General features: G+C 48.1%; 1 protein-coding gene across 4 annotated transcripts; it reads right to left on the reverse strand.

Moving 5' to 3' along the window:
* Nucleotides 1–26,894, reverse strand: heg1 (heart development protein with EGF-like domains 1). Of its 4 annotated transcripts, none has more exons than XM_056289995.1 (14): nt 26,402–26,894; nt 15,410–16,502; nt 14,591–15,069; nt 10,357–10,470; nt 10,127–10,249; nt 8,951–9,054; nt 7,673–7,728; nt 7,373–7,533; nt 5,745–5,879; nt 5,560–5,602; nt 5,407–5,444; nt 5,180–5,267; nt 4,746–4,923; nt 1–1,737 (listed from the first exon to the last, which is right to left on the reverse strand). In XM_056289995.1, exons 1-14 carry the CDS (start codon nt 26,718–26,720, stop codon nt 1,594–1,596), a joined length of 3,075 nt encoding a protein of 1,024 aa, XP_056145970.1. In that variant the 5' UTR covers nt 26,721–26,894; the 3' UTR covers nt 1–1,593. The 4 variants fall into 4 exon arrangements, 3 of the variants coding, with proteins under 3 accessions (XP_056145970.1, XP_056145972.1, XP_056145971.1); XM_056289997.1 differs by lacking the exon at nt 26,402–26,894 and adding an exon at nt 18,489–18,561; XM_056289996.1 differs by lacking the exons at nt 10,127–10,249; nt 10,357–10,470.
* Nucleotides 26,895–27,805: the final 911 nt, after the last annotated feature.

Genomic DNA, 27,805 nt, shown 5'->3' on the forward strand with positions numbered 1-27,805 from the left:
CTCAGTGCAAAGAGTTTTATTTACGCATGTCTGACTAAAACGTCAGAATTAACATGGCATTCATACAAGAACAAAATAGTTACATAAAATATTTATTCTCAAAAAACAAAAAAAACCCCAGCAAACTAAATATGATACACCTTTATATACAATCGCTCGATGTGACGTCATACTTCTGGCACAGATTACGCGTTACATCCTTCGCGTGCGCATACAACAACAACAAAAACACACCTTACAAGCACGCATGCGCACAAGCGCACAACGTTGAGCCGCGCGTTTCTCCTCTCCGCGCGCACGCGAGACATCCTTTATGCTACATGTCGGAGTTTAACGAAAGAAATAAATTAACGCAACGGGCAGATTTTAAAAAATAAAACACACATTCAGCATCTGCCACGGGCATCCGAAACGTTTGGTACGTTAGACTTCTTCAGTGGTTTCAAATCGTTTCTTGCTCCTTTAACTCGCCCCGCCCCCTCCCCCCTCTGCGAGCAGTGAAGGACGCTCAGCCGTGGGCTGGCTGGTCGGCCGGGCGTATCACAGCAGCGCAGGGCTCCGGCCGATCCAGAAACTCATTTGCATCTCATTTGCGTGTGAGCGCGCGCAAGCCCACGCGCTCACGCTCTCGCATCAGCGGCGGCTGGCCAGTAGAGGGCGCAGGGGCGCCGCCCCCCGCCCCTCCCGCCTTCAAATAGCAAGAGGTGAAAATCTACTTAAACAAGTTCACTATAATGTAAATAATTACGGATTAAGTGTTTTTCTGTCTGTCGGCAGCCATTAAATATTGGGTCCAGATGGTGTTTGGTTGGTTTGTGTCTGAGCACAGTGTAACGTGCATGGATAAGAAGACACGCCGGCCGCTGGCTGGCGGGTCTGACCCTTTAGTCCAGCGGTTAGCGACGCCTCCTGCGGTGCGGGCGATACGGGTTCGCGTCCCGGCCGCGGCACTTCCAGACTTGTGGCGAGCGGGTGACCTGAGGCTGCTGTCCGGTTTCTTCGGGTGGGGCGCGGTTCTGTGCTGCCCCAGACACGCCCGCTTCTATTGGCGACGAATTGGTATTGTGTTAATGTTTCTTGAGCTAATGTGACTGGACGATTCTCGTGGCTGTCGATCATGCTCACGCCCACCTCGACTGTCAATCATCCGCCGTCTACCAACCCTGATAAACGCTATAGGCTACATTGTCCTTCTTAATAACTCTGTGACTGTGTGGACATTAAAGCAGCTGTCAGGTGTGCTGTGCCAAGGTAAATTGTGCCCCCCCCCAAAAGTTTTCAGCCCCAGCCGCCACTGGCTCACATACACACAAACACACACACACACACGTGTGTGCAAACACAACACACACTCACGTCTCGTTCACATAAAAGACAAGAGAGAGTGCAACCTGATGGAGCTAGCGCAGTAGGCCCCCCCGCGAAGTGCAGCCGGACATTCAACGCAAACACAAACAAGGTGGGTGGGCTGCATAGCAAACATGGCCGCTGCAAGTGGACCCCGGCAGCAAGGTCCGCTTCGGAGTGGGCACGTGTCGGCGCGTCAGTGCATGTTTTCGGGTGGGGGAGGCCGGAAGGTGGCGCGGCGGGCGATTAAAAGTAGTCCCTCCTTCGAGAATCGTCGCTGATGAAGGACGGGTTCCACTGGGCCGGGTAGATGCACGAGTGACGTGAGCCTGGCAGACCGGTGAACGGGTACAGCCCGTTCCTCTCCAAATCCGAATTGCGCAACGCAGGCTGGAGGGAGGGAGGGGGGGAGAGAGGGGGAGAGAGGGGGAGAGAAAACAAAGGTTGAGGTTTCCTCTGTGAAATCTGGGGACTACTTTGTACATGGCATCAAGACAGAGAGAGACAGGCAGAGCGAGAGAGAACGACAGCGATGCCGTCCCACAGCAGACCAGTGACCTGGACAACATGAAGACTGAGTGTCAGAATGACGGGCCGGCGAGGGTGAGTTGACCCCTACCAGGATCAGAGTTGGGACTTTTTTTCATCTTGAGATGCTATACTGATCCCCCGGGGGGAGGGGGGGGGTTCTGCTCTGCCCTCACCACCCCCATCCTAGCCGTGTAGCTAGCAGCAGGGGGCAGTCGCCGGGCAGCACCCGGGGACTGCCTCCCGTCCGTCTCGCCACGGACAGGAGTGCTAACCCTACAGCGCATGGCTCTCTGACGGAGGGGGAAACCGGAGCACCCGGAGAAAACCCACGCAGAGGACGGCCTGGGACGACCCCCGAGGTTGGACGACCCCGGGGTTTGAACTCAGGGCCTTCTCGCGGTGGAGGTGACAGCGCTAACCACTGTGCGCCACCGTGCCGCTTTCATGAGTATGAACAACTCCTGAAGGTCTTGCTCACTCGGGGGTGTCCGGGTGGCGTGGCAGCCTATCAACACGGGGGGTCACTGGTTCGAATCCCCGTGTTACCTCCGGCTTAGTCGGGCGTCCCTACAGACACAATTGGCCGTGTCTGCGGGTTGGGAGGCCGGATGGGGGTATGTGTCCCAGTCGCTGCACTAGCGCCTCCTCTGGTCGGTCGGGGCGCCTGTTTGCGGGGGAGGGGGAACTGCAGGGAATAGTGTGACACTGCTCAGATGAGGACAGCATGCAGAAAGACACTGCTCAGATGAGGACAGCATGCAGAAAGACACTGTTCAGATGAGGACAGCATGCAGAGAGATACTGCTTAGATGAGGACAGCATGCAGAGAGACACTGTTCAGATGAGGACAGCATGCAGAGAGATACTGCTTAGATGAGGACAGCATGCAGAGAGACACTGTTCAGATGAGGACAGCATGCAGAAAGACATAGTTCAGATGAGGACAGCATGCAGAGAGACACTGTTCAGATGAGGACAGCATGCAGAGAGACACCGTTCAGATGAGAACAGCATGCGGAGAGACACTGCTCAGATGAGGACAGCATGCAGAGAGATAATGTTCAGATGAGGACAGCATGCAGAGAGACACTGTTCAGATGAGGACAGCATGCAGAGAGATACTGCTTAGATGAGGACAGCATGCAGAGAGACACTGTTCAGATGAGGACAGCATGCAGAGAGACACTGTTCAGATGAGAACAGCATGCAGAGAGACACTGTTCAGATGAGGACAGCATGCAGAAAGACACTGTTCAGATGAGGACAGCATGCAGAAAGACATAGTTCAGATGAGGACAGCATGCAGAGAGACACTGTTCAGATGAGGACAGCATGCAGAAAGACATAGTTCAGATGAGGACAGCATGCAGAGAGACACTGTTCAGATGAGGAGAGCATACAGAAAGACATAGTTCAGATGAGGACAGCATGCAGAGAGACACCGTTCAGATGAGAACAGCATGCGGAGAGACACTGCTCAGATGAGGACAGCATGCAGAGAGACACTGCTCAGATGAGGACAGCATGCAGAAAGACACTGTTCAGATGAGGACAGCATGCAGAGAGACACTGTTCAGATGAGGACAGCATGCAGAGAGACACTGTTCAGATGAGGACAGCATGCAGAGAGATACTGCTTAGATGAGGACAGCATGCAGAGAGACACTGCTCAGATGAGGACAGCATGCAGAGAGACACTGTTCAGATGAGGACAGCATGCAGAGAGACACTGCTCATATGAGGACAGCATGCAGAAAGACACTGTTCAGATGAGGAAAGCATGCAGAAAGACACTGTTCAGATGAGGACAGCATGCAGAAAGACATGGTTCAGATGAGGACAGCATGCAGAGAGACACTGCTCAGATGAGGACAGCATGCAGAGAGACACTGCTCAGATGAGGACAGCATGCAGAGAGACACTGTTCAGATGAGGACAGCATGCAGAGAGATACTGCTTAGATGAGAACAGCATGCGGAGAGACACTGCTCAGATGAGGACAGCATGCAGAGAGATAATGTTCAGATGAGGACAGCATGCAGAGAGACACCGTTCAGATGAGAACAGCATGCGGAGAGACACTGCTCAGATGAGGACAGCATGCAGAGAGATAATGTTCAGATGAGGACAGCATGCAGAAAGACACTGTTCAGATGAGGACAGCATGCGGAGAGACACTGCTCAGATGAGGACAGCATGCAGAGAGACACTGTTCAGATGAGGACAGCATGCAGAGAGATAATGTTCAGATGAGGACAGCATGCAGAGAGATACTGCTTAGATGAGGACAGCATGCAGAGAGACACTGCTCAGATGAGGACAGCATGCAGAAAGACACTGTTCAGATGAGGACAGCATGCAGAAAGACACCATTCAGATGAGGGCAGCATGCAGAAAGACACTGTTCAGATGAGGACAGCATGCAGAAAGACACTGTTCAGATGAGGACAGCATGCAGAAAGACACTGCTCAGATGAGGACAGCATGCAGAAAGACACTGCTTAGATGAGGACAGCATGCAGAGAGACACTGCTCAGATGAGGGCAGCATGCAGAAAGACACTGTTCAGATGAGGGCAGCATGCAGAAAGACACTGTTCAGATGAGGACAGCATGCAGAAAGACACTGTTCAGATGAGGACAGCATACAGAAAGACACTGCTCAGATGAGGACAGCATGCAGAAAGACACTGTTCAGATGAGGACAGCATGCAGAGAGATACTGCTTAGATGAGGACAGCATGCAGAGAGACACTGCTCAGATGAGGACAGCATGCAGAAAGACACTGTTCAGATGAGGACAGAAAACATGGCGTGAGCTCTGGCTTAGGATGTGAAGCAGTGGGCCGCGTGGCGGCGTGTCCTTACCGAATAGTAGATGTCGGTCATTTGCAGCAGGTTCTTCGTGCTGCCGTTCTCCTGCATCTCAATGGTTTCTCGGCCCCACTCCATGGACACCCGGTTGCTCTTGGGGAAGTCGGCGTACGGAGACATCTGCAGATCTCCGCTCTTGAAGATGATCTTGTTGATGTCGTTCTTGTCTTTCCTGGGATACGACGGAGTTGAGAAGGGGTCTTAAAAGCTGCGCGGCTCAAAACGTGAAGAGCACGCTGAACGACTGGCGAAGCTGTTCAACAGCGATGGATTTTATTCCATCATCGAGTCGACTGTTCAACATGTTCGTAGACCATTAGTGAAGGACACACATGGAGGACTATGACCTCAGCATGTGTTGTGCACACGGATTCTGGTTTGGACAGTAAGAAGTGGCTGAGCATGCAGGACGCGAAACACCCCCTTACCTGCAGCAGGTGACGATGAGAGCGATGAAGAGGATGAGGAGCAGGGCGCCCCCTGCAGGCGACACCACCACCGCAATCAGTTTGTAAACTGCAACATTTAACGATAACAATACGTCAACGCCACAGCAACACAATCCCCCATCATGTCAACGTGAAAAACTGTGAACTTAGATATAAAAAAATGGTAAAACGTATGTGCTGGAATAACTTTGCAGTTTGCCACTCACAATTTCCGCAGTTGAACCCTCCAAATCCAAACATGCACCTGAAAGATGTAGGGATACAATGACCTTTACAACGACCACATGGCTTCAGACCTGTCTGTACTGGCGATCACTGACATGATTAGAAAAGAGGGGGGGAAAAAACTGCACGCTTACTGTACACAGGTGCCGTTTTCCAGCTTATAGCCATCCCCACATTCTGAAACAAAACACACGAGGTTCAGAAAACACCAGAATACAAAACACGCACGACCCTTTTGAAGCTATTCTGCGTACAACCCGGGGAGACACACGTAAGCGTTTGCAAGCGCACACAAGTAACACACGTGCACACATCTTACCGATGCAGGAGAGGTCATCGGGGTTGTGTTTGTAGTAACCGGGCAGGCACTGGCAGTAGGCCGTGCCGCCGCTGTCCGTGCAGGTGGAGCGCTCAGTGTCGCACTGTGTCTTCTGGGCCACGCACAAGCTCTCCACTGGGCAAGACACACAAATCGTGCTGGATATTAGCCATGCCGGGGATGAACGGGTCTCTTTCCACATTGGTGGATGAATATTGATTTTTTTTGTTGGTTGTTTTGTTATTTCAGTGTTTGTTATTTTATCCATTCATCCACCCGTTATCCAAACCACTTGTCCTGCTCTCAGGGTGGCGGGGATGCTGGAGCCTATCCCAAGCAGTCATTGGGCGGCAGGCGGGGCGACACCCTGGACAGGCCGCCAGGCCATCACAGGGCTAAATAGTATGTGAGAGAGTGTAGCCGAGAACTATGGCCCACACACCTTCTCTGAAGGCCGTGTAGGCCGTAGTTCATGAGACATGGCCTTTCATCAGGCAGCGTAGGCCATGATGAGAATTACGGCCTACACTGCCTGGTGTGAGGCTGTGTAGGCCATTATTATTATTATTATTATTATTATTATTATTATTATTATTATTATTATTATCATTATTATTATTATTATTATTATCATTATTATTATTATCATTATTATTATTATTATTATTATTATTATCATTATTATTATTATTATCATTATTATTATTATTATTATCATTATTATCATTATTATTATTATTATTATTATTATTATCATTATTATTATTATTATTATTATTATCATTATTATTATTATTATCATTATTATTATTATTATTATCATTATTATCATTATTATTATTATTATTATTATTATTATTATTATTATTATCATTATTATTATTATTATTTTTATCATTATCATCATTATTATTATTATTATTTTTATTATCATTATTATTATTATTATATTATTATTATTATTATTATCATTATTATTATCATTATTATTCATTCGTTTTTGGGGGTTTTTTTGCATTCCTGGGAGGGGAGCTCGCCGGCGAGCATCTGGTGGCCAGGCCTTGGCCCATGGGGTCCGGTCAAGCCGAAAAAACAACATGGAGCCACCACCCCGTGGACCCAATGCAGGCTGGACGGCAGGCATTGGGGCGTGCCGACTGGTCCTGGGGATGTGGAATGTCCCCTCTCTGGCAGGGAAGGAGCCTGAGCTGGTGCGGGAGGTGGAGCGGTACCAACTAGATGGAGTTGGGCTCACCTCCACTTATGGGACGGGCTCTGGTACCAAATTCCTGGAGAGGGGCTGGACTCATTATTAGTGTTATTCTATTCCATTTTATTCAGTTTTTTTTTTACCTCCATCTAAGTGGAGAGACTCTGGCCACGGGCCGGAGACATCGGAGCCTCCAGCTCACAGAACGTCTCGGCTGCTGGGGGGCTAAGTGTTTTTCAAATTTAATTTAAGACAGCTGAACATCATTAGTCAGCCCTTAATACGGCTAAACACGCTTAGACACAGTGTCGAGCCGGGGGACATGGCTTATGTCCCCCTGTAAGAAACGTGCCATACAAAGTAATGAATGATGATGATGGCGTGGAGGATGATGGTGATTACTGGGGTTGGTAGCTACCGTGGTACGAGAGCCGATGGTGCAGGAGCACCCTGCAGTGGGCGGCTGCGGTGCTGCAGTTGCTGAGGGACATCTGGATGCTGTTGAAAACCTCAGCGCTGGTCACGTTGGTGGAGATGTAAAACGTGTTGACAGCAGTGATGAGCGCCCCGTCCCCCTCTCTGCAGGGAGGAGGAAAAGAACATATTAAAACGCCGAGAAGGAAGACGAAGGGATCAGATATGAAAAAGCTGTGTCCCGGGGTAGTATCAAAAAAGAGTGTACAGTACTTTCAGAAGCAGAGATGGCAAAAAAACTCACTTCTTACTCAAAGTTGACCGTCTGTACCCACGTAGGATTAATAGGGACACGTTCAGCTACGGCAAAGAAAGAGGCAGCATTGACTTAATTTACCACGGCATGTATAGATATGATAATTTACCACGGCATGTATAAATATATGATAATTTACCACAGCATGTATAAATATATGATAATTTACCACAGCATGTATAAATATATGATAATTTACCACGGCATGTATAGATATGATAATTTACCACAGCATGTATAAATATATGGTAATTTACCACGGCATGTATAGATATGATAATTTACCACAGCATGTATAAATATATGGTAATTTACCACAGCATGTATAAATATATGGTAATTTACCATGGTGTGTATAAATATATGATAATTTACCATGGCGTGTATAAATATATGATAATTTACCATGGTGTGTATAAATATATGATAATTTACCATGGTGTGTATAAATATATGATAATTTACCATGGCGTGTATAAATATATGATAATTTACCATGGCATGTATAAAATATATGATAATTTACCATGGCGTGTATAAATACATGATAATTTACCACGGCGTGTATAAATACATGATAATTTACCACGGCATGTATAAAATATATGATAATTTACCATGGCGTGTATAAATATATGATAATTTACCATGACATGTATAGATATGATAATTTACCAAAGCATGTATAAATATATGGTAATTTACCATGACGTGTATAAATATATGATTTACCACGGCATTTATAAACATATGATAATTTACCATGGCATGTATAAATATATGGTAATTTACCATGACGTGTATAAATATATGATTTACCACGGCATTTATAAATATATGATAATTTACCATGGCATGTATAAATATATGATAATTTACCACGGCATTTATAAATATATGATAATTTACCATGGCGTGTATAAATATATGATAATTTACCATGGCATGTATAAATATATGATAATTTACCACGGCATGTATAAATATATGATCATTTACCATGGCATGTATAAAATATATGATAATTTACCATGGTGTGTATAAATATATGATAATTTACCATGGCATGTATAAATATATGATAATTTACCATGGCGTGTATAAATATATGATAATTTACCATGGCGTGTATAAATACATGATAATTTACCACGGCGTGTATAAATACATGATAATTTACCACGGCGTGTATAAATACATGATAAGCGTGTCCACAGACACCCGGCGAGGACATAAAGTGATCCAGTAACGTGTGGTGTCTCTCACCAGCTGGATAATCTCCCTCTGAATCTCATGCATGGAGGCACCCTGGTAGAGGACAGGGTCTCGTGGCTGTCTGGTGACGGTGAACGTTCCCAAAAAGGTCTTTGCTGTGGGGGGGCAGATAGAAATGTGCACATGCAGTTAGGTGGATTCTGGGAATTCTGGAGCGAGCAAATGAGCACATTTAAAATATTTAAAAAAAAGGCTTCGGATTACACAATGAAGCCATTTGTGTGTGTGTGTGTGTGTGTGTGTGTGTGTGTGTGTGTGTCCGTTCCATGTAAATGGCCCTCTACCTATTTACTCAATCGCAGTTTGTGTTTGAGGTTGTATTATTGGGGTCTGTCTTTCACCTGTTTGTCTTTGTCTGTGATGGACCCTGAGTCTGTAATAAAGTTTTGAACTGAGCTGAAAACTGAACTGAATATTGGACTTGATGTGAAGGGACAAGATAAGCAATTTGCTTTTCCCCTAAAATATATGTAAACATCCAGACGCACACATACTACTACTACTACTACTACTTTCGGCTGCTCCCATTAGGGGGCGCCACAGCGGATCATCCGTTTCCACCTCTTCCTGTCCTCTGCATCTTCCTCTGTCACACCAGCCACCCGCATGTCCTCCCTCACCACATCCATAAACCTCCTCTTTGGCCTTCCTCTTCTCCTCTTCCCTGGCAGCTCCATATTCAGCATCCTTCTCCCAGTATACCCAGCATCTCTCCTCCACACATGTCCAAACCATCTCAATCTTGCCTCTCTTGCTTTGTCTCCGAACCGTCCATCCTGAGCGGTCCCTCTAATGTACTCGTTCCTAATTCTGTCCTTCTTCATCACTCCCAATGAAAATCGTATCATCTTCAACTCCTCCACCTCCACCTCCTGTCTTTTCATCAGTGCCACTGTCTCCAAACCATATAACATAGCTGGTCTCACCACCATCTCGTAAACCTCCCCTTTAACTCTTGCTGGTACCCTTCTGTCACACATCACCCCTGACACTCTTCTCCACCCACTCCACCCTGCCTGCCCGCTCTTCTTCACCTCTCTCCTGCACTCCCCGTCACTTTGGACAGCTGACCCCGTATATATGCGTATATGTACATATACGAATCTATAAGTGGATTTAGTGACTGAGTTTGTGGTGTATTTGGGTGGAGTTAAAGGGCCGCTGTACCTCGGGTGCAGGCGTGTCTGCCCTCCAACTCAAAGCCCAGCGGACACTCACAGCTGAAGGACCCTTGCGTGTTCACGCAACGGGCGCTCGAGGGACACACGGGCCCTCCGCACTCGTCAACATCTGGACACAGACGGATACACACGGTCATCCCATCACGTACACAACAGTGCAAAACACCTGGTGACAACCGGGGCCGGTGAGTTGACACAACGGCTGTACAAACTCACCCTGACTGCAGGTGGGCCCCGTCCAGGCCTTCCCACACTGGCAGGTGAATCCACGCCCTCCGGAGCTCACGCACATCCCGCCGTTCACGCAGGGGTTCGGTGCACAAGGGTTCCCTGCAGAACACGAAGGACCGCACGACTTTGTTAGCGTCCCGCTCGCCCTGCGAGTCGTATTTAACGGCGCAAGAGGAGGAGTCCAAAACGTCACACACGAGCAAAGAACGGTGACCAGGAGCCCACTACTGTGTTGGAGTGCATAAACACGGACATGGTTATCCTGCATTTTACTGACTTGGTGAAACTGACACTCGGTTGATACAACAGGCCCGGGGCGTGGACTGCAGCAGCAAGGCCACGCCCGGGCCTGTGACGGTGTCGAGGTCTTTTACGTGCGTTTTATGTTTTATGCGTGTTTGTTTACGAGGTGTTTTATGGTGCAGAGTACCGCGTGGACGACCGTGGTGGTGAATATGCTGCCCCACGATACCACACTTTTGTTGGTGGACGCCAAAACGAGTAAGATCCCGCAATTCTTAGCACCCAATCCAACACCATGGCGAAAAAGAGAGAAACCCCGGGTCGCGCAGCTGAAAGACCTGTACCGAAATAGCCATTTACAGCTCCACCCATCCAACCATCCGCTACCCGAAACGCTTATCCCAACCGGGGTCACGGCAGCCTATCCGAGGAACCATCGGGCGACAGGCGGGGAGACACCCTGGACAGGCCGCCGGGCCATCGAAGGGCCGACACACACAGGGACAATGTAGTACGGCCGATCCACCTGACCTACAGGTCTTTGGACTGTGGGAGGGAACCGGAGCCCCCGGAGGAAGCCCACGCAGACACGGGGAGATCATGCAAACTCCACACACAGGACGACCCCCCAAGGTTGGACCACCCCGGGGGCTCGAACCCAGGACCTTCTTGCTGTGAGGCGACCGCGCTAACCATTGCGCCGCCCCGGTATCGAAGTAAACATTTATGTATAAAATCGAAAAACAGCTGATCAATAAGCAGCCTTAAAAGTAGTGGCATATACCTTTAAACTAATTAACTGAAAAAGACATAAAAAATCATTTAGGCAAACATAGCACCACTTAAACAAAGGAAGGCAGGGAACACTGCCTTTAAATTCCCCGCGTTACCTCCGGCTTGGTCAGGCGTCCTTACAGACGCAACTGGCCATGTCTGCAGGTGGGAAGCCGGATGTGGGTATGTGTCTTGGTCGCTGCATTAGCGCCTCCTCTGGTCGGTCCAGGCATCAGTGTTGTAGGTGGTCCCCACGGCTCCTGCAGAAGTCCACTGCTAATTCCTCGGTTTTAGAAATATTGAATTCCAGGTGGTTTGAGTTACACCAGCCCACCAGAGATGAAATTTCACTTCTGTAGGCATTCCTATCATTGTTGGCCATCATACCCGCTGCTGTGGTGCCATCAGCCAATTTAAACATCCTAACAGACCAGCAGGTAGTTAGAAATGCAGTGACTTGTGTACCGTGAGTACAGGAGCGAGGACAGTACACACCCCTGTGCTGTCATTAAGTTTGGCCACCTGCATCCTCTCTGACAAAAAAGTTAAGCAGCCATTGACGCAGGGACCATTCGGTAGGAAATCCTGCAGTGGTAAGATGGCGCCACACCATGGCAACTGTTGCTCACCTTGTGTTTGTTTTCTTTGTGTTTGAGCATGGAAAGTGTATGCTGATCTATCAAACATGATCGTTTGGATTACAGACACATAGGAGTATGCCGGACTTAGAACCGAAGCTGCTATACTCTTCATGCAGCCGCGGAAGCCCAGGAAACGAGGGAGAAGATCCGGCCTTCTGGTGCGGCAAAGATGGCGGGGACACCGTACACCGCTGCCTGGTATGATTCTCTCTAACATACGCTCTTCGGCCAATAAACTCGATGAGCGTGCCATCTTGACCGGCTTGAGGAAACACTACGCTGACTGCCCGGTCATGTGCTTTACTGAGACCTGGCTTGCAGTGGCGCCCCCAAGGGGTGGCCAGGGGTGGCCACGGCCACCCTGATACTAACCCTGCCCCCCCCCCAGCCACGAGTCGCATATGCAGAATATGCTTCTGATTAATCATAATAAGCTTCTATCTGATATTTTACATTAGGTGCTGTTCATTTAAATCAATAATGTATATTTTTCTTAACTCTCATATTGACAGTTTTCCACTAGCCTATACAGTACACTACAACAGCAGCATAGAATTCCTGAAATTCAGTCATGGCTTTTGGTTTTGGTGTGCCACCCCAAGATTTTCAGTGGCCCCATTTCGCCAGCCCTATGAACAATTTCTGGGGGCGCCACTGCCGGCTTGATGTGAAGATACATGGCTCGGCACTGCAGCAGGAAGGCTCCAGCCTATACCGGGCGGGCCGTACAGAGGAGTCACTGCAACAACGTGGAGGAGGCGTCTGCTTCTGTGTAAACCAAAGGTGGCCTACCGACAATAGGAATATGTCGCAGTCGTGCTCTCCTGAACTTGAGACACTTACTATCAGATGCGGATCATTCTATGTCGCTAGGGAACTTGAATCTTTCACCCTGACCGCTGTATAAACATCCCTCCTCAAGCCGGGGCTACGGCTGCCTCTCAGCGGCTCGCCGCCCATATTATGGAGATTGAAAACTCCCATCCAGACTCGGCAGTGTTGGTATTGGGCCGTTTCAACCACATTAGCTTAAGGAGGGCATTGCCAAGGTATAAAGAGCAGATTTTTACAGCTACCAGGGGTGAGCAAATACTTGATCAGTGTTTCTGTGTTATTCCATGGACATTTCACACTGTAGTGAGAGCGCCCCTTGGAGAGTCGGCCCGCAACACAGTTCGTCTCATTCCCATGTGACGTCAGAGACTGGAAGCCATCAAACCCTGCAGGAGCATTGCCAGACGGTGGTCCCCTCCAGCGACGGACATGCTATAACTGTCTTGCTACAACTGACTGGACTGCATCGAAGGAGCCAAATGACGATCTGGACTCTTACTGAGGTGGTCACGTCTTACATCAAATTTGTTGAAGATGTATGTGCTCCATCCAAGACTGTAATGGTTTACAGTAATAGTAAGCCATCGTTTAGTAGAGATATTAAAGCATTGTGGGGGAAGAAAAATTCAGCTTTCAAATCAGGCGACAAAAATCTTTTAAGACATCTAAGTATGAATTTGAAAAGGCAGTAAGGAAAGAGTATAAAACAAGCTAGAAAACAAGCTTAACTCTAAGGACAGCGGGGGGATATGGCGGGGCTTTCACTTCATTACTATAAAATAAATCACGTCACCCTAGATACTGAACCTTACCTGCCTAATGAGTTGAATAACTTCTCTTGCAGGTTTGATACACAAGCAGACTGACAGGCCTGTTCTGTTAGTGGATGTGTGCCTGCTGCTCCGCCAGGTTTAATCAGGGAGCAGGAGGTAAGAAACCTGCTGTGCAGGCGAAAGAGTAGGAAGGCTGCTGGCCCTCATCTGGTATCATGTGCTAACCTGAAATACTGTGCATATGAACTTGCCCCTATTTCAACTGAGATTTTTAACTGGTCCCTTGCACAGCAGAAGGTCCCAGTATGTTTGAAGTCAGCTCTGATTGTACCCGTGCCTAAGAAACCCAACTCAAGCTGTCTGAAGGACTACAGACCTGTTGCTTTGACACCTGTTATCATTGAAATCCTTGAACGCCTGGTATGTAACCATCTTTCCAGTGTTGTCCTAGAGCCTTATTAGTCTGCATACAGAGCGAACACCAAGAGACCTCTGGTACCTATGCAAGGATTGTTTTGTCAATTACGGTTCAGCTTTTAATACTATTCTCCCATCCCAGCTGTATGACAAACTCGCTCATATCATAACCGCTATTCACAATGGCAAAAGCTATAAAAATAAGACCCAATTAGCAAAAAAAAACAAAAACCAATTATCCTTTAAGTGTTGTCATTATTTTACTGGCCCTGAGGGGGGCAGCAGGATTCAAGGGGAACAAAATGCTTACTGCTGACTTGCCATTGCTATTGGCTTGTGAGAACAATTTTAGCCATTTCCCCAACACCTGTCATATGTTAATTCATTTTATGTTGCATAAGAGAGAAAAACCACACAAGTGTCCCCAACAGCCATCTTATATCCTCCAAACCAGGGCAGATGTATGCAAAAATGTATTCTGTTATCCTGGAAGCCAACTACTTGCACTTGAGACGAAGAAGAGTGTGAACTACTAACCTGAAAGTGCCTTTGTGGACTGAACTTCCATGGGTGCTGTTGTCACTATGCTGGCTGTGGTACCCCTATCAGTCTGCTTTCCTATGGTGTGAGGTGCCTCTGTGCTTCTGGTGGTGCTGCTGTATGAGGTGGTGGTAGGCCTGCTGTTGGTCGCAGTGTTCCGTGAGGTGGCTGTGCTGGTCTCTACCTTCAAGGTGGTGACATTTGTGGGGTCGGCTGCTCCTGTTGTGGGCCCTTGGGTCTGGCTGGGGGGCAGGGGGGGCGGCTGAGGGGTCGCTGCTGTAGAGGTCTGCTGGGCGAGAGTAAAGGTAGTGGTGGAGGGGGTAGTGCGCTGGGTGGTAGGCTGGGTGGGTGCTTCCGTGGTAGGGCTGCCACTGCTGCTTGACTGGGGAAGCAGGGCGGTGCCTTGAGAAGAGGTGGCAGTAGTGCTGGTGGTTGTACTGGCTGTATGAGTCTCTTCTTCTTCTGTTACCTGTGAGCTGTTAAGGAATACATTAACAAATCAATGGGTCAATCCGTCTATCAACAAATGAACATATAAACAGTTGGAAAAAATATAATGACCTTGCAGAAAATTTAGGAATATCCAGCGGTGGGGGGTTCATATTGTTGTTAACAATTTTACTGAGTTCCCTGTATTGTCATAGTGTAGATGTAAGGGTAATTATTAGGCTTAGGTGGAATTCTGTCAGTTCCTATTATAAGTTTTATTGATGCATTTCTCTTTACACTTCTCTTATCAAGTCTTATCTTCATTCATTCATTCATTCATTGACTAATTTATCTATGACAGTATTCTTATGCAAATTGTAATGGTACCTATGTGTAACGGTCACAGGAGTGGTGGTGAGGAAGATCTCAGTGGCCAGCACTGGTCTTTCTGTCTGAGGGATGAAGGGAGGCTGGTCAGACAGGAACCTAGCCAAAGATTCATCCAGGGCAGTCACACTGGTGCTAATTGTAGGGGGTACTTTGGTAAGACCCGTGCCCAGGCTCTCCTCTCTGGTCTGGGATGAAACTTTCTCTGTTAGTCCCTGGTTCTGACTACTGGAGGTCTGGACACCTGAGGAAGACTCGGTGAAGGTGCCTGTGCTGGAACCTGAAGTGTGTCCTTGCTCTGTCCAAGAGATATTGGCGGTACTACCCTCGGATGAAATAACAGGAAGCGTTGATGAAACTGACACCTCCAATTGGTCAGTGCTAGGACTGCTTTCATCTTTTCCAATCACTCTGAGAGGCGGGGTAGAGTTAGGAGTTTCCTCAGAAATGGAGGTGAGATGATGCTGAGTAGTATTACGTTCTTCCATCCAAAAATAGGTCGACTTAGATGACTCTGGACTCTCTGTCTCTGAAAATGTCCCCCTAAAAGAGCTAGTGAGATGGTGGTCTAAATGTGTTGTGTCCCCATCGTTCGTCCTAGTGGACAGGGCACTATCAGTATAATCCTCAGACTCTGTACCCCTGACTGAGGAAAGTCCCGTTGAAGGAGGCTGGCGGGAGTTGGAGTCCTCTGTAAACACAGAGGAGGTGCTGTTGTTAGAGGAGGTGACAGAGAGAAGGGTCCTCTCTCCAGCTCGGTTGATGGTGGTGGAGATATAGGTGCTATCAGTGTTGATAGCGACCCCTCGGGATGTTCCAGAGCTCAAGCTTGTGACGTCCTCTGGTCGGAGGCCACTCTCGGTGTTGTCCTGGGCCAGCCTGGCCTCCTCCATCACTGTCCAAGGCCTCGGCTCCAACGAGAGGGCAGACGAGACATTAAGCAGCTGGTCCGGGATGGATAGGTCTTCCCAGGCAGTTCCACTGGACTCAGTGGTGGCTAAAACAGTGTATACCTCTGTGGACCTTTCTGTGGTCCTCTCAAATGACCAGCTGCTTGTTTCCGTGAGTGTCTGTGTCTGTGTCTGCTCAGTGGCTATGGAAAAAAAGCAAAACAAAAAAGTTAGATCGTTAACTGTTAAGATCAACATTTTTGATTGGACATTTCTCATTGAAAATGTGTTATAGTTACTTTATATTTGCTATTATACTACATTTACTATTATATTTACTTTACAGTGACGATGTTGCATGTGAACAACACTGCTTACTCAAATCTCTGCAGTGTGTAATATGTGCCACCAGGGGGCACCCCAGAGGCTGGGTCTGGCTCTTTATGAACTGCAAGAGGGGGGATGAGGTTCTCAAAAGTAGCTTGCTGCGGATGTGATAATTTGGGGTGGAGAACAATTGGCAACCAGGCCTGACTACTCTAACAAAAGCCTAAGTATCTAAATATGGTGGTGACTGTGTCCATTAGGGAATTTGCCATTTCCTTCCTAAAGATCAGCAAGTACAAGACTCTGGTGGGGAAACTGTCATGTGGCATCAAATGAGGTTTTCATGTCCTGTGTCTCAGGGGACAACTTTTTATCTGTGTCAGATATAGTCCTTTTTCCTCCACTCCCAAGTTATCTTTGTCTGGCCTCTCGAAACTGTCACCGTGGTGCCATAGGCCAGGGTGTCCCCTTCCATTTAAAAGAGGGGGCCGCCCTGTGCACAGACTGAACAGAGTTACTATCCTACCTACAAAAAAAACAAAAATAGAATGGAAATAAAGTCATCTGAAACTTAATTCGGAAAGGCATGGTGACTTAGCAGTTAGCAGTATTGCCTCGCAGTAACGAGCTCCTGGGTTTGATCCAAGCCCTTCTGCATGTTCCCCCATATGTTCATGTTTACTTTCTTGGGGAACTTTGGTAGCCTTCCCCTGCACAAAATCTTGCATAAGAGAGGAATTAGAGACTGTAAGTTGCCCATGAGTGTAAATGATTCTGTGTGTGTGGGGGTCATTCTTTCAGGGGGTCCCCCTGCCTTCCGCCCAATGCCTACTTAGACTGCTCCCACCCTCCACAACCCTGAACTTGATTAAATAAATAAATAAACATTTATAGGGTGTGTATAATCCAGCCATCCATCCATTATCCGAACCGCTTATCCTGCTCTCAGGGTCGCGGGGATGCGCGTCAGCTACCTCAGGCCTCTGGGCGCCCGCGCCTCCGATGGCCTCACGGTCTCACCATCCAACCTCTGACATCAATGTAGTGAATTCGGGGGGCAGCCGGGAACCGCCACAGCCGGGACATGAACCCGGGTCACCCACACCACACCGTGAGGCCATCGGCAGCACATGCGGCCAGAGGCGTGAGGGAGCTGATATGCAGGGGGGTAGTGTAACAACCACGAATGACTAGACTCGCTGGCCCTTAGCTAACGGGTCAGACCCTTTAGTCGACCGGTTAACGTAGTTGCCCGTGGTGCGGGAGATCCGCGTTCGCGTCCCGGCTGCCCCCCAAATGCGCTACAATACATATCGTCACATCGCCCAGCCCTAGTTGCAGGTATGCAGACATCAACTTGACGTACTTGTGGCCTACTCTGCTGCACTGCAGTCCCAGTGTGGGGCAGCTGACATGACAACAATGGCAGGAAAAAAGGCATGTTGTGCAAATACTGGCAATATATGAAACGAAACAACACATCAGAATAATCTAATCCACCCGCCATGTTTTGAAGATCACTATAAACAGGGAGCTGACGGTATGGAGGTGATCATAAAGCAGACCGGGGACTGACGTAACTAAAATGCAGGGATTTGTGGGGTTTATGTGAAAGGGCGCTTTCAAGTAAGAAGCTGCAATTGACTTGGTGGTGTGAAAGGGGGGCTGTGCAACAAGCCCGGGATTTGAAACCCCGGGAAAACACTATGGTATGAAAGAGGCTTTTGTAAATTATCCAAAGCTCAATACACTTGCTGGTCGTGGAGTGGGCTCGCTCCTCCACCTTGCAGCTCCAAGCATTACATGTCAGTGTTGGGACTGTTCATCTGTCTGATGAGAGCTAACAAAGTGGTTTTATTTACCTCAGACATCCAGCCAACTTTAAAAGGGTCAAGTAGGGCGTCCGGGTAGCGTAGCGGTCTATTCCGTTGCCTACCAACACGGAGATTGCCGGTTCGAATCCCCGTGTTACCTCCGGCTTGGTCGGGCATCCCTACAGACACAATTGTCCGTGTCTGCGAGTGGGAAGCCGGATGTGGGTGTGTGTCCTGGTCGTTGCACTAGCGCCTCCTCTGGTTGGTTGGGGCGTCTGTTCGGGGGGACTGGGGGGAATAGCGTGATCCTCCCACGCGCTACGTCCCCCTGGTGAAACTCCTCAGTGTCAGGTGAAAAGAAGCGGCTGGCGACTCCACATGTATCGGAGGAGGCATGTGGTAGTCTGCAGCCCTCCCCGGATCGGCAGAGGAGGTGGAGCAGTGACCGGGATGGCTCGGAAGAATGGGGTAATTGGCCGGATACAATTGGAGAGAAAAAAAGGTGGGGGTCCAAAAAAAGGGGGGGGGTCAAGTAAAGAGTACATCTCCCCCTTCTATTGACAGGAATGAACGACAGTAAGTGGCAGATGCACTGCTGCCAGTTAATGCAGTTATAGAGAATGACCCAGGACCAAGTGCAAGCAAAGCTGTTCAAACACAGGGAACGCTGCCAGGCCTACAAGCCCTCACCATGGTTTTCTCCAACTAGCCTAGTGCATCTGAGTAATTCAGAACTAAAAATGACTGTATAACCTTTCTTATGTAATTTAGCTGTTGGCTTATTCCCCAGTGATATACATGTATGTAATGTAATGTGGCTCCATCTTATTTTCCTCTACTTTTATCCTTGATGCTATAAAGCGCTCTATATTGATGAAGCCAAATGTGTAGTTCAGGACAATGTTGATGACAGCTGGTTATCCTTCACTTGCAAGTAAAACGAGACAGTACATAGAAGCTGAGATTTCTAGCCAGTTACGGAACAACAAAATAATAACAACAGATTTAGATGATAATTCTTTGAGACTCTTAATGCTGCACAGTTCATGAGAATGGGGTGTTTACAGATTATATTTTGTAGAGGGAAGAGGATTCGTATGTGATTTCCTGCGTCACTGGATGCCTTGTTCAGCTGGAGGCACTCCTCTACCCATAGTTTTCTTAAAGTTTGTGCAGTGCTCTACTGGCTATTTAATGTGGAACGAAAAAAATACAAACATCTACAAAAATGTTGCTTTTACTGTTCCGTCGAGGTTTTACATTTCTTACATGGCAAGTCAAGCTATAGATTATACCCTTTGTGTAAAGTGCAAAGGCAAAATATTGAGAATTAGAAGTAGCTAACATGTTAGACGGGTAGCTTTGTGCCATGCTATCTCCCCGCAGGTCTCTGATGAAGCACATCACTCCTTTTAATATGTCCAACTTTAAACTTCATCAGAAGTCACAGGCGTATACACTTAACGAAAGACAGTAAAAGCTGGATTATAGCAAACATTAATCTTAGTTATTCAACCCCTCAGACCGACGTCATTGCTGGACTCGTTCTCCGCCTAGCCACGATGCTGTGCTGCAGCCTGGGAGTGTGATAGCCAATAAACTGGCCGGTCTCCAGCAGACCAGGACTGGAACAACGGTATCCTGAGGATGAGCCTCAGCGCTGGACAACATCCTGAAGCCAACGTACAGCAACCAGCAGATAGGATCCAAAACCAACAGAGGACAGAGTTCAACTGCAGAACAGCATGTCCACAGGGGGGGCCAGAGGAGGGATGTGGGCCAACAGCCTGTATCTCATTCTCCCTCATTCTATTTCATCAGGTGTCTCTCTCTGACTGTCTTCCCCTTTTCTCTCTGCCTGGATCCAGTCTCACTGTGTGACTAGGCCAAACAGGGTGTATTCAAGACATGACTTTTCCATCTGCCTGCAACAGTAAACCTCTTACATAATGCACAATGCTGGGCTGTGTGTGATGTACAATAAGGGAGGCGGCTGACAGGGTTTTCGGCCTAGGAACGTTCACACAGAGGAGACTCGATTAATGGGTTTTATTACCAGAAAAGTTACCTGCTTGATTTCTTTTTTCCCTGTCTTGGCAGCGACTTTTAAATGCCCCTGAGAAAGGAACTTGACCCCCAGTTGTTTCAGTGCAGCAGTTGGGTGGCCGGCAGTAGGAGACAGCAGCCGGACTTTATACTCCCTGCAAGCAGGGTGGAGCTGCAAAAGAGCATGCATGCTCACACAAACCCTTATTTGGCAAAATAAGAGTAATTAAGTCAATATTTTCACAACGCGTACATGCTGCCAACAGCCTCCATTCTCATTTAAATTGGGTTTTTTTATGCCATGCCATGTCTTTGCAAATAGTCCCAAAGGGGATTATCAAAGAGACGGTGAAGGCTTTTTTAATTTTATATTTTTGTTCCGAAAACATTTTGGTATCACTCTAGTATGACAGAACTACTTATCCTGCTGATAAACTCGACAAAAATGAGATTGCATCACACGGAGGCTTTGAGGAAGAAAATCTCTGCTTTTCCTTTCTTCCAGGAGAAAGCACCTAATACAATCACCACCTTCCAAATTCCTACTTAATATGGAGGCATTAAAGATACAAAGACCCATGTGACGTAAGCGACCCATGGTGGCTGGACCATGTCCAGCATGTTTGACCAATACAGTCTGAGGCTAGTGGAAAGGCGACACACGGGCATTAGCCGACTAAGCTCTCTGGGTAGACTTGTGAGAAGCTGAGACGAGATGTTCTACTACTTACTATAAGACTGTTACCTTCAGTCTAACCAACACCTCCATCACTGTCCTCTACATCTACACCCCTTTATATCCTTTACACATGGACACCTCCATCACTGTCCTCTACATCTATACTCCTTTATATTCTTTATACATGGACACCTCCATCACTGTCCTCTACATCTACACCCCTTTATATCCTTTATACATGGACACCTCCATCACTGTCCTCTACATCTACACCCCTTTATATCCTTTATACATGGACACCTCCATCACTGTCCTCTACATCTACACCCCTTTATATCCTTTATACATGGACATCTCCATCACTGTCCTCTACATCTATACTCCTTTATATTCTTTATACATGGACACCTCCATCACTGTCCTCTACACCCCGTTTTCAGTCCTTTTTCTGAATGTGATGCGGCTAAAAACGAGTGTTAACTCACTTTTCAGGTCTAAGCTGTAAAGTAAAACAGTCTCAAGTCCACTGGCACAAGCAGATAACCTGTCTGATTAGAAAGGAAACAGAGCAGATCTTCACACCAGTTAAGCTGCCTTACCCCACAAATAACACCGCATTCTCACTCTAAAGCATTTAACATAGAACTTCATGATTTAAATGAAAGAATCCAATCACTCTAGTGCCAGGGGAGAAAGTAGAGCAATTAACAGTCAGACGGATAAGGAGCAGATGCACTGTAGTGGTGGTCCACGTCCAAACCAGCCAGTGGTTGAAGGTCTAAACAGGCAGCAGCATGCATCATATGGTACACATGCTATCTCTCTCTCTATTTAAAATAAGATTATCAATAGCAAGTTTACTGGTTTAGATTGGATAACTGATCTTAGTTAAAAAAGCAAGTCCAAAAGTCCTTGATGCCAGAATCATTGCATAGCATTTCCCCAGATAACTACGTTCCCTGTATTTTGTATCTTTTCTATTGTCAGCAATTTGCCTTGGCTGCAAGACGCATTTGTGGCCTGACAGGCAGCTGCTCCACCATACTTTGCAAAATGCAGAAAGTATGGCGGGGCCCGAATGTTTTGCCTAAATAGGGTGGGAAGAGTGTATAGTGTAGGAGCCATTTTACAACCCAGAACACATATTTTAAGCCGGACACAGGGGACGACAACATACCAAATAGGAAGGAATAAATGGGAAATGTGACTTTTCCCTTCATCTTGGACATATTGAAGAACTTGTTAGATTTAGGGGAAAATCCTGCTGAGTATACCTTTTAAATTGGTGGGTTTTAGTTCTAAAATCTAGACCTTTACAAAGCTTTTGTCCCCAGAATGGTCACTCAGCCTTTGGTGTCCTAGAGGTGAATGGTCACGTGACCAGTAAATACTGCTTTTTACAAAAACTCTAAACAATCTGGGAATATGGTTCCACTGAGAACATTACTCCTAACATTTCTTCTCCCTTTGGGTTTGTTGGGGTCTATAGAATTGATCTTCTTCTTTCAGCTGCTCCCGTTAGGGGTCGCCACAGCGGATCATCCGTTTCCATCTATTCCTGTCCTCTGCATCTTCCTCTGTCACACCAGCCACCTGCATGTCCTCCCTCACCACATCCATAAACCTCCTCTTTGGCCTTCCTCTTCTCCTCTTCCCTGGCAGCTCCATATTCAGCATCCTTCTCCCAATATCCCCAGCATCTCTCCTCCACACAGGTCCAAACCATCTCAATCTTGTCTCTCTTGCTTTTGTCTCCAAACCGTCGAACCTGAGCGGTCCCTCTAATATACTCGCTCCTAATCCTGTCCTTCTTCATCACTCCCAATGAAAATCTTAGCATCTTCAACTCTGCCAACTCCAGCGCCACCTCCTGTCTTTTCATCAGTGCCACTGTCTCCAAACCATATAACATAGCTGGTCTCACTAGAATTGATAGTAAAATCCTAAAATGAGTCATCACTGCCATACTCGATAACTTGGAAAAACGTGTATTTCCGTTTGTTTGATTGCTAGTCACAATGCTTGCATAGACTCTGGGCTTAGGTCTCATCGACAAATATCTATAACGAACTGCTTTGCATATCTATATCCCACAGCCCATTTCAGGTGAGCTGACAGTGCTCAGAGAAAAGACATGTTACAGCAGCTAGCTGGCTGCAGCCATAACGGATATGCCCAACCATGCTGCCCGCCAGTCAGCCTGCAGCAGCCTGGCATCATGGATCCATCTCATTTAAGAAAATAACGCACCAGCCAACACCTGTTCAAATATTTTGGTGTTCTACTCCATGCACACGTAACCTCCGTACATTCAGTTACCATTACCGTATGCTGCTAATTCAAACATAAAAAGTATTGCCGTAAAACTATGAATAGGAATCAAATGTATAACAGTGGTTTCAGGGCCTGCATTAGGCTCCAGTCTTAGAAATATCTGTATGAGCTTGTGTGAGGCTTCAAGAGGTCAGTGAATGTTGTCACCGCATCTCATCTCGTCATCAGCCGCTTCTCCGGGGTGGGGTCGCGGTGGCAGCAAGCTAAGTAGGGCACTGCAGACGCCCCTCTCCCCAGCAACGGCTGCCAGCCCCTCCTGGGGGATCCAAAGGTGTTCCCAGGCCAGATTGGACATGTAGTCCCTCCAGCGAGTTCTGGGTCTACCCTGGGGTCTCCTCCAAGTTGGACCTCCAAAGGAAGGAGGCAGCCTAATCAGATGCCCGAACCACCTCAACTGGCTCCTTTTAAGGTGAAAGAGCAGCGGCTCTACTCCAAGGTTGAGCCCAGACACCCTATGGAGGAAACTCATTTCAGCCGCTTGTATCCACGATTTCACCCTTTCAGTCACTACCCAAAGCTCATGACCCTAGTTGAGGGTTGGAACGAAGACTGACTGGTAAATTGAGAGCTTTGCCTTCCGGCTCAGCTCCCTCTTCACCACAACAGTCTGGTACAACGTCCGCACCAATCCGCCTGTCAATCTCCCGCTCCACCCTACCTTCACTCGTGAACAAGACCCCGGAGATACTTGAACTTCTTCACTTGAGGCAACAACTCATCACCAACCCAGAGCGAGCAAGCCACCATTTTCCGGTAGAGAACCACGGCCTCAGACTTGGAGGGGCTGACTCTCATCCCGGCCATTTCACGCCCAGCCGCAAACCGCCTGGGATGTTAATATTTGATCCGTCCAACTAACAAGCAGGGCTGCAATGGAAGATTATTTTCATTATCGATTAATCTGACAATTATTCTTTCAATTAATCTATTGATTGAGGTTTCAATTGATCAGTTAGTCTATACAATGTGAAAAATAATGGCAGACGACCACCACAAGTTCTCAGAGCCCGAAGTGATATCTTAAAACTCTTTACTTATTCTGACCAGCGGCCAAAAGCCCTAAAGTATTCATTTTATTATGGCATGAATTGGAGAAAGTCGAGCAAATCTTAGCATTTGTGAAGCTGTAACCAGCAAATACTTGGCATTTCCGCTTGATAAATGGCCATAACGATTAATCAGTTACCAACATTATAATTGATTAATGCGCTGTCGACTGACCACTTGATTAATTGACTAATCGTTTCAGCACTACTACAAAGATGTCAGAGATGGAAACCAGCATCTTTCAGTCATTCAGATCCCAGTGAAGGTGCTGATGGAGATCAGCACCGTGTCTGGATGTGACGACTAAATGGGTTTTTCTTAACAACCTGTGACCAAACCAGTGTTTTAGGTTTAATAAATGGTGAACAGAACACAATTCAGCCTTAATTCAAATCAACTAAGTGTTGAACATTAAGCAGTGATTCATTCGGCAATCATCAACTCGGTGATGGATTAATTGGCGACCGGGGAACCAGTTTAACAGTAGGGGCTGGTGAGTTGTGGACAATAGCAGGCGGCCGCTGGGGGACTTGAGTCTGAAGGATTACGGCTGCTGCTTGGCTGCACAGTCCCAAGAATATATCACATCAACAGTGAAGGGTTCGGCTATGAACCAGAGGAGGAGGATACGAGGCATACCAAGACATTGCTGTACAATAATGTGAAGAGAAGAACGTTATATACGACCTGGAATCATGGATGTGCAGTGTAGGAGATGCTTGTGATAAATCTCAACTCAGATGTGTTACTTTAAAACAGAGCTGGGCAACACATTAGTATAGCACCGATGCTGTGATAAGACAGCAGACATCGTCTGTGGTTTTGCTCATTGTAATATTGGGACATAACATCCCGGGTCTTGCAGGCTGCATTACAGTAAAGTAAGACTATTTTCGAAGCTCATTCGACTGTTTTTATGAGTGAAATGAACAACGAAGGTCTCCACCTGCTTGGCCACCATGCCCACATTACTAATGAGCATGATCAATATTTTCTTGCATGTACAATATCTTGTGAAAGCAGCAAAATACCGTCACACTATCGACACCGGGGTGCTCAGTCCAAAAATACTGAGATGACTGAGTTTGTCAATGTCGCACTTTGAAAACAACGCTTAACCTTGAGTACAGAGTACTTCAACCAGTCAGCCTACTACTAATAACTACTGCTACTTTCGATTACTATCCTATTACTAATAAGTACTCTTGGAAAAAAGTGTGTTTCAGGTTTGTTGTTAAAGGATACTTCTGAATGGGGAATATACTGAGTTTGAGGGACTAAAAATGTACTCATAAGTACTGTAACGTGCACGGATTAGTAGACACGCTGGCCGCTGGCGCGCGGGTCTGACCCTTTAGTCGAGCGGTTAGCGACGTCTCCCGCGGCGCGGGCGACACGGGTTCGCTTCCCGGCCGCGGCAGTTCCAGCGGTTTGCGTTGCCCCCCCCCCCCCCCCGAATTCGCTACGGTATTATTGTGCGAGTATGACTGCAACTACCCTCTTCCAAAAGGATAAAGTATTTGACAAGAAACACACGAGTATAGTTATTCTAAAGTACACGTTTTGCCAGTACATCAAAGTAAAAGCTCAGGAGCTCGCGCTCCTGGAGAGGCATAGAAGCCGCGTGGTGAAGCCGAGTCTCGGTAAAAGTGAACTTGGGGTTCAGGCTAACGGGCGTTTTACTCTGCTTCCGTACACTTTTACCCTCCGGTCGGCGAGTCGTTTCTCCAGTCGCTCGCTGCAGCCGCTGGACCAGAAGCCCAGCTCGGCGTTAGCGGAGGGGACCGACTCAACGTGGAGCCGCCTGCAGCCTGCAGCCGGTAAAGCGAGCAGGTCGCCGGCTTGTTCCTCTTACCCGTGTCTGCAGCTGCAGCGGTGGAGGAGGTGGAGGAGGCGGTGGAGGAGGCGGAGGTGGTGGCTCCTGCTGAAGTGGGCTCGGCCCGCCCGGTCGGAACGCGTCCCGCGGCGGGGGACTCTGGCGTCCCGGGGTCCGAGGTGAGGACTTGCTGCGGCGCGGTGGGCCTGCTGAGTTCCCCCCGGACGGTCGACGCGTCTCCCGGCGTCCCCGGCGTCCGGTCGCCGTTGGCCGGGCCGGACGTCCACGCCTGCAGGGGGCTCGGCGGCAAGGCGACGAGGACCAGCAGGAGGACGGGATTCGCCAGGCACCTTTCCATGATTTACTGACTGAAAACGGTCGACGGCGGATGAAAAACAGCCAACTTTGACTCGCCTAAACCCACCATTGGGAAAGCGGGGGGTGGGGGGGAGGGAGGGGGGGTTTCTCCCCTTTTCTACTTCTTCTTCGTTATCAAATTACCGTGATAACAAAAATCCCTCCAGAAGTCCGGGCGGGCAGCTCCTCGGGGGCGGTCGTCAGCTCGGAGCGGAGCAGTTGGCCGAGGCGCGGCTCCGCCACACCGCTGGTATCATTTGGAGACGCATGAGCTCCTCCCACCACTACCCCCACCCCACCCCCCCCCACCCCCACCGGCGATAACTGCTGTCCACCCTCCACCATGCCTCCCGTCTCACACCGGAGGTCTGGTATTAATGGGCTGATAGGAGAAGACGACCCACCGCCGCGCCTCCCAATCCAGACGCCAGAGGCTGGTATTCACGGAGCGCTACCGGGGAGAACAGACGTCGCGTTACCTTGGGGGGGGGGGGGGGACAGGATGAGCCTTGACACTTGTCAAAGTCCTCCATCATAAAAGCGGCACGGCGGTGCGACTGCTTCTCGTGGACGTCACTGCATAGGCAGAAGATGTCTCCTACATAGTGTTGTAAACAACCTGCCACTGCATGAACCTCACGCACCACAGCTGTCCGGACACCCATTGTGCAAAGAGGTGCACGTCCACATCGGTGCCCATGTGCCGGTGTCGTGCCAAAGTTTCACTACCCGCCAGAATCCACCCCCCCCCCTCCCCACTCCCCCGTTTGGATGTGCGCGCAAACCGTAAGAATCTCTGCAAATGTGTCAACGGTGGGGGCGTTGCGTCAGTGCGCTGCTGCCGCTGCTGCTGTTGCTGCCCCCCCCCCTTTCTAACTTTGTCCCGGTTACCATGAGAGTTCGGTGGTTTTCGGGGTGTATAGCAGAAATCAGGATGATATCACTACATCGAAATGTTTGGCTAGATGGACGTCGGAATTATATGCACACTCAAAAACAAAACAAGTCTGTTTAGCCTCGTTATCGCTGAGTCACTAGGCTAGCGAGCCTTTTAAAGACGACGTCCCAATGAGCCGAGTCTGGTGT

The sequence above is a fragment of the Lampris incognitus genome, chromosome 11, assembly GCF_029633865.1.
Source record: "Lampris incognitus isolate fLamInc1 chromosome 11, fLamInc1.hap2, whole genome shotgun sequence".
In the NCBI taxonomy this organism is placed as follows: Eukaryota; Metazoa; Chordata; class Actinopteri; order Lampriformes; family Lampridae; genus Lampris; species Lampris incognitus.